General features: G+C 44.3%; 1 protein-coding gene across 1 annotated transcript in view; it reads right to left on the minus strand.

The window, feature by feature from the left end:
- Positions 1–6: 6 nt before the first annotated feature.
- Positions 7–13045, minus strand: part of LOC112106323 (N-acetylgalactosamine-6-sulfatase) — a 58429-nt gene continuing 45390 nt past the window's right edge. Inside the window, exons 12-13 of the mRNA XM_024199496.2 lie at positions 5962–6079; positions 7–3098 (exon numbers count right to left, since the gene is read on the minus strand). Coding sequence (XP_024055264.1) covers positions 3012–3098; positions 5962–6079 — 205 coding nt within the window. The 3' untranslated portion in view covers positions 7–3011. The remainder of the gene's footprint in view (positions 3099–5961; positions 6080–13045) is intronic.

The raw sequence follows: 13045 nt of genomic DNA on the forward strand, positions 1-13045 counted from the left end.
ATGTCTTAGAAATATTATAATGAACACTTACGGCTGTTTGTAAAACCCTAATCAATTCAGTACTCTTGATATCTGTTTAATCAGAACAAGTCATCCTGGGATCTCAAGGCTGCTACATATCTCTTACTGTGCCCCCATTAAGGGGCCCTGGCTGGGTGCACGGCCATTTTGCTTTACAGGCATGTGCATCAGTTTCATTTATTTTTGCACATTCTCTAACTTGGTTTCTCTCCCCACCCCTCTTTTTCCCCCCGACAATAATACAACACTATGATGCTTAGAGAACCAGAAAGAAAGGAGGGGAAATGTCAATATTATGTGCTCCTCTGGAATGTTTCAGTTGATGCAACCCCCCTGGAGTTGGCAAAGTCTGAAGTTAGTAAAGGAACAGTCAGCTATACTAAGGATGTTGGCTTGCGGTGTCTGACTGTTCCTTTGTTTTTGATCACAGAAATCAGGAGCATGGCAGTGTTATCTCAAGCAACTGAGTTGTCAGAGTGATGAAAATCAGGGCTCCATGTAACTGATCAACTACTGAGGGCATTAAGAAGTTCATGGGCCTGTATCAGCAAGATATATAGAGAGGGGAAAAGCAGCATCTTCGACACTATAAGCCGGGAAAGAAAGAAAAAGGGGGAGGAAGGTAAGGAATACATGGGATAAGAGGCACCCAGATCCTACTGTGACGAGCATGGTATAAATGCTTAGAATGAGCGATAACTTAGTGTGTTTGGGCTGGACCTCAAAGAACAAGCATTGACCCCTGTTTACATGGTGCCTTTCGTCCATGGATCTCATAGCGTGACATTCATAACAATTACATTTTAGGTTGACAGTGATTTTCAGAGCCTCATAATAAAGGAATCCAACATCTGCTGATCTCCATGCCTCTTGAGAGTGCAGAGTATTCAACAAATATGGATAGTAGAGCTCTGAGCATTTCTGGGTGACAGATCCCAGCGGCAGTCAAGCTTAGAGAGGAGAGAGATCTGAAATGGGGGTGCCGGCTTTGTAATGATTCCTATGGCTACAGTCAGGATCCAATCCATCATCTCCTGTCATCCAGCATATCACTCAAAATGGGCTGTCTGCACCAGACATACTCTGATGACATACATAAAATATGTTAGGACTCAATCAGAGATGCCTTGAGATCTTTGATGGATAACAAGGAACACTCTAACCCACAAGGTAAATAAGATGAAGAACTGCAGAAAAATCACCCCGACAGATGAGCAGATCTGTGAGATACTAAGAGGGCTCTGCCGGAGGGTGAGGCTCTGGTACTTGTTATAATTCCTGACACAAAGGGCACTAAGGCCAACTCCAGTGTCACTTCTTGATAATCCTATATTTGTGGGCCTGTCCAGCCTCTGTGAAGGGGTTTAGAGGAGGCAAGTACTTTGGGGAACAGAAGGATTGGGTTATTTAGGCTTGGAAGCAGGAGAAGAGCTTGTGTGGACAAAAGGTGTAGAGCCAGGGTCACAAAGGGTGGTATAATGGTTAGCACCAAAGCTGGTGGTCTCCATTTATCTGGAGTTGTGGGCTTTGGTGGGGGGACGAGTGGAAGAGTTGTTGCCTTCCTGAAGCAACTCACCTCTGCATCAAGACAAATGGGAATAGCATCAAGTGCTCTGGAGTGACAGAAGTGGCCCAGACAGGCTGTACAGGACTACTGCTAGCGTGTCCACAGCAATCCCCAAATGGCTTGTTAGTTTTTCTTTGTGCACCAGAAAGCCATTAGCACTAGCAAGGTGCATGAGTACCAGATACAGAGCCAGGGGAAGAGCCTTCCATGTGCAATTCTGCTGGGGCTCCACATTTCCTGAGAACTACACTTACAGGAATACTGGCCCCAGGATGCTGAGTGCAGCACTTGGACAGTTGGCATCGGGAGAAGAATTCCCCATAGAGCATAAACTGGGAACAGTGCCAAGACTAAAGATCCTGATGCAAATGGGCCTTTCCGAGTCTCCAGCTGGCTGTGCCCATAGGACTGAAAAGTGACTTCCTTTGGCAAGCTGGAAGTGTGACCAAATCCAGATCTGAACCCCGATTTTCTGAAGTGAGTGGATCCTGGACTAAGCCACTGAGGGCCATCCCTGGGTCCCAAAGGAACTCCCTGTAATACTGTAGGGAAACGTAGCACTTACATCCCACTTTTCATCTTCAAAGTGCATTACAAACATTACCTAGCTCATGCTCACAACAGCTCGGTTGGCAGATTCATGCTTGAGAAATACAGGGCATTCTCCCGCTTGGAACCTGCTGGGTAATATTAGGCTATTGAAGGGAATGTTTGCATCAGGGAGACACAGAGCCCGTGGGTGGTGTTTGTCGTGTGATGGCACCTAAGTAGTGCAACCAAGGATCACAGACCATTGTGCTAGGACCTGTGCTGTGTACACACACTAAAAAAGATAAAAGGGGAAAAAAAGGCCATGCCTCAAAGAGCTTACACTAGACGTACAATTTTAAAACAGTTACTGAAAATGACTGCAGCTAGCTACAAACTTTATTCCTACGTGACTAGAAAGTAAAACAAAGCAAATCTGGCATATTCTATCTGGAGGATATGAAAGTTCTGGACAACCTTCTTCTTGGACCTTCCCTTGAGGCCACTTTAATGAAGAGTTATCCAAGAGAACAGCCTGAGTGGGAAAGGAGCAAGTTGACTGGACAGCCATGTCATTCCTGAGGGAATGTGAGAGTTGTGATTGGCTGAAAATCTTCTCTAGTCATATCATTTAAAAATTATATTCATTACTGAAAATTTACCATGCATTGCAGCAACATCTCATTTGACCCATTAAGAGAGACACTGAATTAAACGAAAACTAATTGCTAAATCCCTGAGAAGTAATGCTGTAACCATTGGTCCCTTCTGAAGAGTCGGTGATGATATCTTACATCACTCCCTTCCATGACGTAAACACAAGTGTCCATGTGCATTGTGAACCATGATCTCAGCTGCTTACGGCTTTCAAGCAGACCCTGCGCATGCTGGAATATTAGTGCGGCCAAAAGCATTTCTTTGGATTGGACTTGGGAGGTTCCAAACACTTTCCTAGCTTCTCACAGCCTGGAGGAGCCCAATTCTGTTAAAAAAAAGAAAGAAAGAAAGAAAGAGAGAGAGAGAGAAACATATAAAATCAGCCTTGTGGAATTAAACTGTCAAGGTCTGGAAGAGGAGCTAGACAATGAGCCCTGAGCCACAACAGACCCATTTACATTTTTAGTACACGAGACCACTTTTATATTCTCATTGAAAAAGGAACCTTCACTTGCGGTTGAAGCTTAGCAGGGTCCATCTAGCTACACCCTTGGAACTTCATCCCCACAGTCCTCAGGAAAGCCCACAAATCCTTTTCCCACAGATGGTTATGAAACTGCCTTCCACATTCCTTCAGTAACAGACACCTGCATTAGCCTCCTGTCTGAGATCTGCAGTGTGCAGGGGGTTGTGGTGACCCCTCTCTCCAATAACGTGATGAGGGAGCAAATCTACATGTTTGGTGAAACCCCTCAAATTGCCCCGATCCAGAAAGAGGCTGTAATTATTAGCAGTAAGGTATTTTGTAAAATTTCTTAAGGAACCAAGTACAAGGCAGCAGCCTCTGAAGACTGAGAGTGAGAGAGAGAAGAATATTTGCGTTTTAATGAGCGTTTTGGGGGATTAGCCTATGAATTGATGGATTAGGAGGCGCTTAGATAACGACCACGCCAAAGCGTGTGAACCAAGGCTATTTGCCTCCCTTCTTTTCTTGCTTCTTGAATGATCTTGTCCCAGTGTGCAGGCGGCAGAGGATAAATGTGATCAGTGAGGAAACCCAGCTTCCAAAAGGCTATTAGGAAATGGGTGGGTGGGGGTGAGTATTTAAATGATGAAAAAAAAAACCCAAAATGAAATGTGGGATTGCAGTAAAATGAATGAAAAGTCACAATTCCTGTTCTGTCTCCAGAAATCCTCTGCTCTCTCAGTCTCCCTCCTATGAAACAGAAGCCTGGTAAAAGATGATCTTTCTTTCCTCTCTCTCAGTGCCCATACACCCATGGGAAATTCTTCTTGTCAGTTATTAAAGCTCAAGTCTGCTCTGACCTACTGTCTTTATTTTTATATATATAAAATCTAGTCATTTGCATTTGTTTATTTGCATTTGTTTAGTATCAGATTCCTTCAGGGAAAAAAGATTAATGCTATAAAAAATGCTGGAGCAGGTTTACATTCCACATAACTAACAACAGATGGCAGTGACGCACCAGCAATCTCTGTGGGCGGCGAACGGGAAGGCAGAGGGATTTCATATGAGCGTGTCTCCTGAAATGAAGGGCTCCAGACAATTTAAGAACAATTAATTCTGCTTTCTAAATATGTTTCTCACTTTCAAAATACATACGAACAAGGAAAATCCACTGGAAATTTCACAGGCTAAACATTCTGCTGAAGCAATATAGATCCAAACAAACAAAGGGAATTTTCATCCTTTTGAAAAACTGGATTACATCTGCTTTAGACTCAAGATTTAAGTCCATTCAGCTTTCATAGATCCATTCTTGAAACACCACGTCCTGAGACCCCTTCATGTGCCAAGTCCCACATCCAGCAAAACTGGTGTGGGTCCAGGCAGAGGGGCAGTTTCTTCAAACCAGCACATTGAGAGATCAGCTCAACAGGGGTTCCCTGCACATTAATGACCGGGAGCAGTGGGGCACAAGAGAGTGGAGGATTTGCCACACCGGTGGTGCAGAGGTGCTAAAGTTGCAGTGCCTATTCCTGTCCTGAGACCGGAGTAACAGCTACAAAGTGGTTGATCTTCCATGGCTAAATAGGAAAGATTCCTCTTCCCAGCCCCCCAAGGGATCTTCAGGGCACAAGCCAAGTAAATGGGCTTGGCACTAAGAACAGATATGGGGACCCACTACTAGGTACGTGCAGAAATTGGAGAACCTTTCAATCCATTTATCAAAGGAGGCAATATAATACCATTGCTGAGTGATGACAGTTATTAAAGCAAACGTGAAACAAATGCAGCACAGAAGAACTGATTCAACTGCTTCCCCTGCACAACATACAAGACATGAAAATCCTAGAAATTAGAGATGGTAAAAACTTACTAGGTGACTCTATCCATCTCCCTACTAATGCAAGATTGTTCCCTATGTTATAGTCTGTAGCCACTGGCATTTGCCCTGGAAGATTATTTCACTGTCGGGAAGATTTTTCCTGCTATTCAACCTACAACATTTTCCTTTTTTTTCAGTTTCATCCCAGTATCCTAGACACACATCTTGGACTACACTAAATAATTCTCCCTCTTTGGGGTTTACATGCTTCAAATCTTGCACACTGCTCCGGGCCCTTCTCAATGTCCCAAACCATCACGTTCAGAAGGAGCTCAGTAGAAATCAGGGACTTTTTGACTGAAATGCCAAAGCACAACCTATCAAACATGCAGTTTCAAATACAATCTGAACAGAAAAGCAGCACTACTCTCCATTTGCTGTGTTTAAGACCATGAAGACTTTGGAAAAACAGTTGTGGGCTGAGCTTGGGGAGGTGGACCAAGACCAAAGATACCCAAACCCATTGAGAACGACAAGAGCCCAGGTGCCAATCCCATTGCTCACAATGCAGCTGGACTGCTGAGATTTGTAGAGGGGATTAGGAAGGAGGAGAAGGCACTAGAGCCGTGGATACTGTACTATCTATAAGGAAGGAAGTCACAGAGTTTATCACAGTGTGCTGGTAGACTTTCCAGGCCTAAGACCACACACTTTGTACTACGGCATTCCACAGATAACCAATGGCTGTATCTTCAATGCAGTAGCCAGATAGCCCTTCGAAAGCACTGAATGACGTTTCTTCTCTAGCCCTCCTCAGTGTTAGGTGAGACTTTTAAGCTTTACGAAATACATTATAAGCCAAGGATGCTCAAATTGATTTATGTTTTAATCCCTTACCATGACGGCCTTGTCACAGACGTTTAGCTGTGGCTCCCCTGGCACCATGGTCTCCTTGTGCAGCTGGACTTTGGGGGATATTTGTTCCATAACTTCCTGGTACTCAGAGCTGGAAAACCTAGAACAATATGAAAGCAACAGGAGTTATTAGTTAGACACTACCCTGGTGTCTGGTTCGATGTACGGTATGTTTAGGGGACAGGAGTTTGTACAGTGCATGGCACTTAGGGCATTGGGAAACTGATGCCTGGTACGGCTGCTCCGGGACAGTGCCTAGAGCACTATACAAGCACCTGGTAACACATCTAAATAAGTAAATGAGAAAGTTGGGTAGGATTTCCAGAAACGCTGGAGGGTGCTGGGTGTCGAACTTCCATTGCCTTTCAATCGGAATTGGGGGCCTCGGTGCTTGGAACACCCCACCCGTTTTCCCTATAACAAGGGAAAAAACAGTACTTTGCATCTTTGTTACACCCCCAACATTGACTAATTCAGCCTCTCAATCCCCCAGCAAGGTGGGCAAATATCATGAACCCCACTCCGCAAATGGGGAACCTGAGAAAGAGAGAACTCACAGGACAGAGCCAGGGACAGAACCTGGGGTTCCCAACTCCCCACCCCATGTTTAAACCACAAGAATGTTTTTCTTCAGCAACATTCTTGTTGCTGGCTGGCACCAACCTGTCCCATTCATACACAGGACACTAGCCAAGCTTCTCCCATTGACCTTAATGGGGAGTTGGCAGCCTAAAGCCCCCATGCAAAGAACGGTGAACCTATCTCCCTTTTATCAGCATTATTACTTCAGTAGGTATTGTTTAAGTGGCTTACACTCTATTTCACTGTGGTAATACTTCAAGTACTTCTAAAATGGAGGATTAATACCCAGTGATCTCATTTTGCCCATATTAAGAGTCACTTAAGAAACAGAGAACGGCAAATTGCTTCTGGAGATAAAAGGGAAACATTGCAACGTGGTCCTGACCCCAGGCTCTCTTTGCTAACAGCCCAACCTGGCCACCAGCCCCACACTCCAGCTAATTTCCTTCTCTGAAAAACAATCATCTCTTGAAGCCCAGCAATGTGCCAACTGTTTCCAGTAAACCCTATAAATATCACATCTCCTCGGCAGCCTTCCAGAGAGAAGCTGATTGTGGGGATGGGTCTGAGCTATGCTGATAGCGAACGAAAGGGAATTGGGAATGACCAGCTCAAGCAAGCTAACCTGTCTCTCTCACACCTACCTAGCTGTATCCTGGATTAGAGAACAAATGTAGAGACTATCAGCAGGTCCAGCAGTATGATTTGGTTGGACCACCAGGAGAGATTATTCTTGTGACGTTCCCATTCCATCACACTCTATCTCCTTTTTTCTCCAATTGCAGCAGGTTCTACAGTTCTCTGTTACAACACCTGAGGCTATTCTGAAAACTGGGGGTCGACCAAACGTTTTGCAGGTCCCAAAGACCATCTCTGGCTACCACTCTTGATAGGAGCATTCAAAGCAGCAGCCATGTGGCCAGTGAGTGGAGACAGCATTGCACCCGAATGGCCACATTGTATCTGGAGGTTCTCTGGTCACATTCAACACACGGGACTCCCAGGATGACCGTTTGTTAAAAAAAGTTATTCAGCTGAGGCTGTTAGGCCTTAAAAGCTAATCTGTGTTGACATACAGGGAAGAGATCACAAAGAAACGCCCGCACGCTGTCAGGAGACATCACAAAGGGAAGCTCACAAAGGCTGTGGATGTAGTAAGAGAGATGTACAATGACTTACACAATAAATTGGGCACCGGAGCCCATTAAAATTGGATAGTTCTTTAAAGGGGGAATGTCACTATGCTGCAAAGTTGAAAAGAGAGAACGCTTCTCAAGCCTAAATGCTACCGTGACTGGCGGATCAGAAACCAAGATAGCTTGTGTACTTCACATGAAAATACATTCTAATAGCAATAGTGCTTTGTCCTTCTATTGCACCTTTCATCTATCGGTCTCAAAGCGCTTTGAAAACCTTATTTAATCACACTTCGTATTATGGTGCCATTTATAAAAGGGTTAATAAATGATTAAAGATGTTTTAATAAACGGTTAATTAATTGTTAGTCCAACAGATCAATAGGTTGCTCAAAACCACCACACTTTTAACTAATGTGGTTATAATGATCTAAACACACATACTACTTATGTCTGTAACACATTTAACCCCTATTCAGCATTTACCTTTTACAAACAATTTATAAGTGGAACTTTAAGCTTCACATCTTCTTTGTAAAATACCTAAGGGTTAAATGCTTCACCCACCAAAAGTGCTTTTGGGGCACAGGGTTCAAAATTAGCTGGAAAACTGAGCTGTGGCCTGGCTGACAGGTACCAATGTGTTGCTGTGATTTTGCTGCTTTTTGCTCCATACATGTCAAGGCTGTTGATGGTGAAATCCTCCTTTTTGTCATAATTACAGCCACTGGGTTTGCCCACAGCTCTACTTCTCACCAGCCAGCTGTTACACGTCCGCATGGTGCCGAATAGAACCGAGAAGGCTAGTGTCATTCACAGCATCTCCTTGCTCGGATCTGCACGTGCAGGCCATTGTTTGTGTGTCCCTCACTAGTTCAGTCACCAGAGGAAACCTTGGCCCAACATCAGTTCCTGTGAACCTGTTCAGATCAGCCAAGGAAAGTGGAATGGGAACACTCCTATCCCTTTATCTATCAATCTTGGGGTATCCGAACCATCCATCACTGTAGTACCTCAACAGTTAGATCCTTTCAGTATTTGGCACAGACTGGACAATTTCCAGAAGCATGGTCTGTTTGAAGCAGCCTGGCTCAGACAATATTTTCACACCTCTAAAGCGAGTACAGTCTAAAACTTAAGGCCATGTCTAGGCTGTGTTTGAAAACATATGACCTAAAAGGTGTTGGTGAAAACAAGTTAAGTACTGTACAGACACGTTCTTAAAAGTTACACTGAGCCTCTGCAAGTGTTTTAAAACATGCTGAATTGTGACAGCCTTACTCACCTGAAGTACTCTACTCCACAAGTCTGACTTCAATGGGACTCCTCATGGTGTAGGCCAGAGTACTAGTCAATGTAAGGTTCTCTCAGTCTGGCCCTAAAATCTGTTAGCTAGAACATGTTTTTAAAACACAACCCATGTTTCTCAGCTAGTCCTGTCCCAAGAGTGTGGAGGTGGTACTGGGGGAGTGCACTGGCCATGTGACTACTGTTCACTTTAAATTGGAGTCATGCTGTGAAATCATCATTCGCTCCTTTGTGGTTGTTATTTGAGTGCCAGTGTGGCTGGCCCTGTCAAAAACGGAGGAAGACAGAGCCTCTGCCCCACGGAGTTCACAACTTATTCAGACCCGCAGGCTGACCTGCTCATATCTACAATATGCCTGCTGATGATCCCACGCTCACGTGCCGTGCTTTTACAGAGCAGTATGTAGTGGGTTGCCACTGCCCACAGCCTCATGGCAGAAGCATGTTTGGAGAAGGAGTTTGTAATAGGAGTGCGAGTTTGATTAGTGCCCAAGATTTAGGGGTTAAATACTTCCTGGTCACCAATCTGAAATCTACCTGTGAACTGTTAACATAGCTAGGAACCTCTCTTACTCCTACGAGTCGCCCCATTGTCTTCAGTGGGAACGCAGGATCAGGCCCCAAGTGCAGAGTCTGCAGCATTTTCTATAAAAATGATATTATCTATCCAGGTGTTGGAATGTTACCATCTGAGTGAAGGTTCAGACCACTCTGCCTCCAGGGCACACTGCATTTGTATTCTAGCTCAACCATCCTGCTGAAGGGAAGAGCTGGCAATAGCAGTGAAAGAAGAGAGAACGTGAGCAAGGGTTGAGCAGGTGTTGTTGAGAGGAGTTTGCTAAAAGAGAGCCCCCTGTGTACATGAAGTTATTCCATGCTCAGAATGAAAGAACAGAGTGGACAAAGTCCAGGGTCATTACACTAATTGACACTTTACCTCCAGGAAGTCTCTGGAGAGCCAATCAGGGCTGGATTGCAAGCACTAGGTCCCAGACACAGGTGTGGCCTGTGCTTAGTTCATTTAGAGTAATTGTGCTTTGGCAATCTGTTCTCATCTCCTCCCTCTCCAAACAAATCCAGTGTAAACTGCTCTGCTGCTAACCCCCCTCCCCCATGCCCTACAATGAAATTAACATTTGGGGGAGGGGATGGAGAGGTCTTTAATGTACTACTTTGATTAACAGAGCATCATTTTAATCTTAGAATCCTCACAGTCCTTCACCTTCAGGTTTGCTACTAATTTTGAATTATATGAGAAGTTATGAGACAATTTCTATATCTTTCTCATCACACATAAACCTGTAATAAACAGTATACCCAAACAGGCAGAACATTTCTAGCTAGCTTAGTTTTTGAGCTAGATCTTGGTTTTTAAATTGTACCTTTTCCAGGTGATTTATATACAAGCAGACTCCAATACCTCTATCCTGGGAACCATAGGATTACCTTATTATTGAGAGAAATGTTACCAAATGGTCATAATATAACAAGTATCAGTGGGGTAGCCGTGTTACGTCTGTATCCACAAAAACAACAAGGAGTCTGGTGGCACCTTAAAGACTAACCGATTTATTTGGGCATAAGCTTTCGTGGGTAAAAAACCCACTGAAGAAGTGGGGTTTTTACCCACGAAAGCTTATGCCCAAATAAATCGGTTAGTCTTTAAGGTGCCACTGGACTCCTCGTGTGAGTATAACAAGCTTCATAGAAGTCTGACACCAAGCTATTTAATATTGCTGACACCAGTATCTTTTACCAGACATATGTGAAGGTAGTGGAACAACATCAAATCTGGTTAATAAAGTGGCTTCTGTATTTTACTTCTTTCTCCATAGGAATGGTTTAACATAAATCCCTTTTTGTTTCTAATAATTAAATAATCACACCCAGACCCTGATGGGCTAATCTTATCTACTTCAGGTACTTTCTGGGTTTCCTATAGCGTCCACCACTGTAGTATCTAAAACTTCATCTTCTGCTATTATTCAGTCTTCCTTTGTTGCTGTTTTCCATTGTCAAGTTTATTCTCAATGTAAAATCTGTATTAGATGAGATGGAGACAACCGGCTTGGGCTCTGCTTCTCAGATGCAGCAAGTTGCACTGACTGGAAGGAGGCATGACGTAAAGGGAAATGGGAAGAGGGTTAGAATAAAAAAACAACCCTGAGACCCATATTTTAATCATCTTTTATTCTGGTAACTTTTGGGGGCATTTTAATACAATTACTCTTAAATCCTTTTGGCTCTTGCTGTGCAAAATTATCACACTCCTTCTACAGTTCTCCTGCTGACAACATAGAAAGCCTACAATGAGCTAGGTCTGAGTGACTGCCTCACACCTTTTCTCTTCAAGGCACTTACAATCAGCCATGTTGTCCTTGATTTTTGTCTGAGGTTCTAGCTGGCTCTCTCTAGGAGCAAGGCCTTCTGAATTCAGAGGCTCATCTAGGGAGCACCCCCCTTCCTGAGTATGTCAATCAGGTTCTTCTTGGTGGCTGGCTGTCTCCAGCAATCAGCAAAAGGATTGTCCATCTGGTCCAATTAATCTCAGCCTATTTTTAACTGCTCTTCTTTTTCTGGTGTTGGGTTTGTTTGTTTTTTTGACCATCGTTGTAGAGTAAATACAAAATTAGGGACTCAGAGTTAGCTCAAATTTGCTTAAGGAAATATGCATGTTGTAAAGGCAGGCCCTGGCTAGCAAGTAAAAGGAAGCCCTTGAAAGAAACAAGTTATAAGGCAAAAGCAATGAAGTAGGGAGGATGTCTGGTTCAAAAACAAAAACAAACTAATGAGATACGGGGAAGTTTCCAAAAAGAGGGCCTCTGACCAACAGGGGGACTGCCGATGGTTTTAAAGAAGACAAAAAAATCTGTCTTCGAAGGAGCCAACATGGATACCAGTGTTATCTTAAAAAGGAAGACCGATGGGAACCCAGGTGCAACAAAAAAGCTATTGGTCAGCAGGAAGGGTGGGAAAGGAGAAAGAGGAGACACCTTGGGGAGAAGGGAGGTTGTATATTTTATCTGGATTAAGACTGGAAATAAGGGCGAACTCTCTCAAACTGGTGGTTAATGAAAGTATTAATTACCTAGGACATTGTTTGTTTGTTGAAGGGGTTTAAAAAAGTTATGAATGTGAGGGTTCTTTGTCACGCTGGAGCATACCAGGAATAGACAAGTGTTCCCTAGGTCTGGCCTGTTTGTAAGCATACTGATCACATGCTTATGAAATACTTTGTTACTGTATTGGGTGCTGTAATTGCTTATTCTTTACGCTGTTGGACATGTTTAGAGCAACTGTATAAACTACCATTTGGCCTTTGGACTTAATAAAGGAATGTGTGGTTAAATGAGTGTTTGATGGTCTCCCATATTATCATTAATTCCAACAATTGTGTTTCCTTGGGGCTCAGCTGTCAGTACTGGACCCGCTTACACTACTTTTGTTTAAATGCTAACTTTAGAATTTACAGTGTTCCTGAAGCGGGTGCTGGCTATTTTGACTATTAGCGGTAAATATGCCCAATGGCCTGTGATGGGTTGTTAGATGCGGTGGGATCGGAGTTACTACAGAGAATTCTTTCCTGGGTGTCTGGCTGGTGAGTCTTGCTCACGTGCTCAGGGTTTAGCTGATCGCCATATTTGCGGTCGGGAAGGAATTTTCCTCCAGGGCAGATTGGCAGAGACTCTGGAGGATTTTCGCCTTCCTCTACAGCGTGGGGCACGGGTCACTTGCTGGAGGATTCTCTGCACCCTGAAGTCTTTAAACCACAGGTTGAGGACTTCAATAGCTCAGACATAGGTCAGGGGTGTGTTACAGGAGTGGGTGGGTGAGATTCTGTGGCCTGCGTTGTGCAGGAGGTCAGACTAGAACAGGGGTCGGCAACGTTTGGCACGCGGCTCGGCAGGGTAAGCACCCTAGCAGGCCGGGCCAGTTTATTTACCTGCTGACGCGGCAGGTTCGGCCGATCACGGCCCCCACCGGCCGCGGTTCGCTGTCCCGGGCCAATGGGGGCGGTGGGAAGCCGCAGCCAGCACATC

Source organism: Terrapene carolina, unplaced genomic scaffold, assembly GCF_002925995.2.
Source record: "Terrapene carolina triunguis isolate 2854851 unplaced genomic scaffold, T_m_triunguis-2.0 Scaffold33891, whole genome shotgun sequence".
In the NCBI taxonomy this organism is placed as follows: Eukaryota; Metazoa; Chordata; order Testudines; family Emydidae; genus Terrapene; species Terrapene triunguis.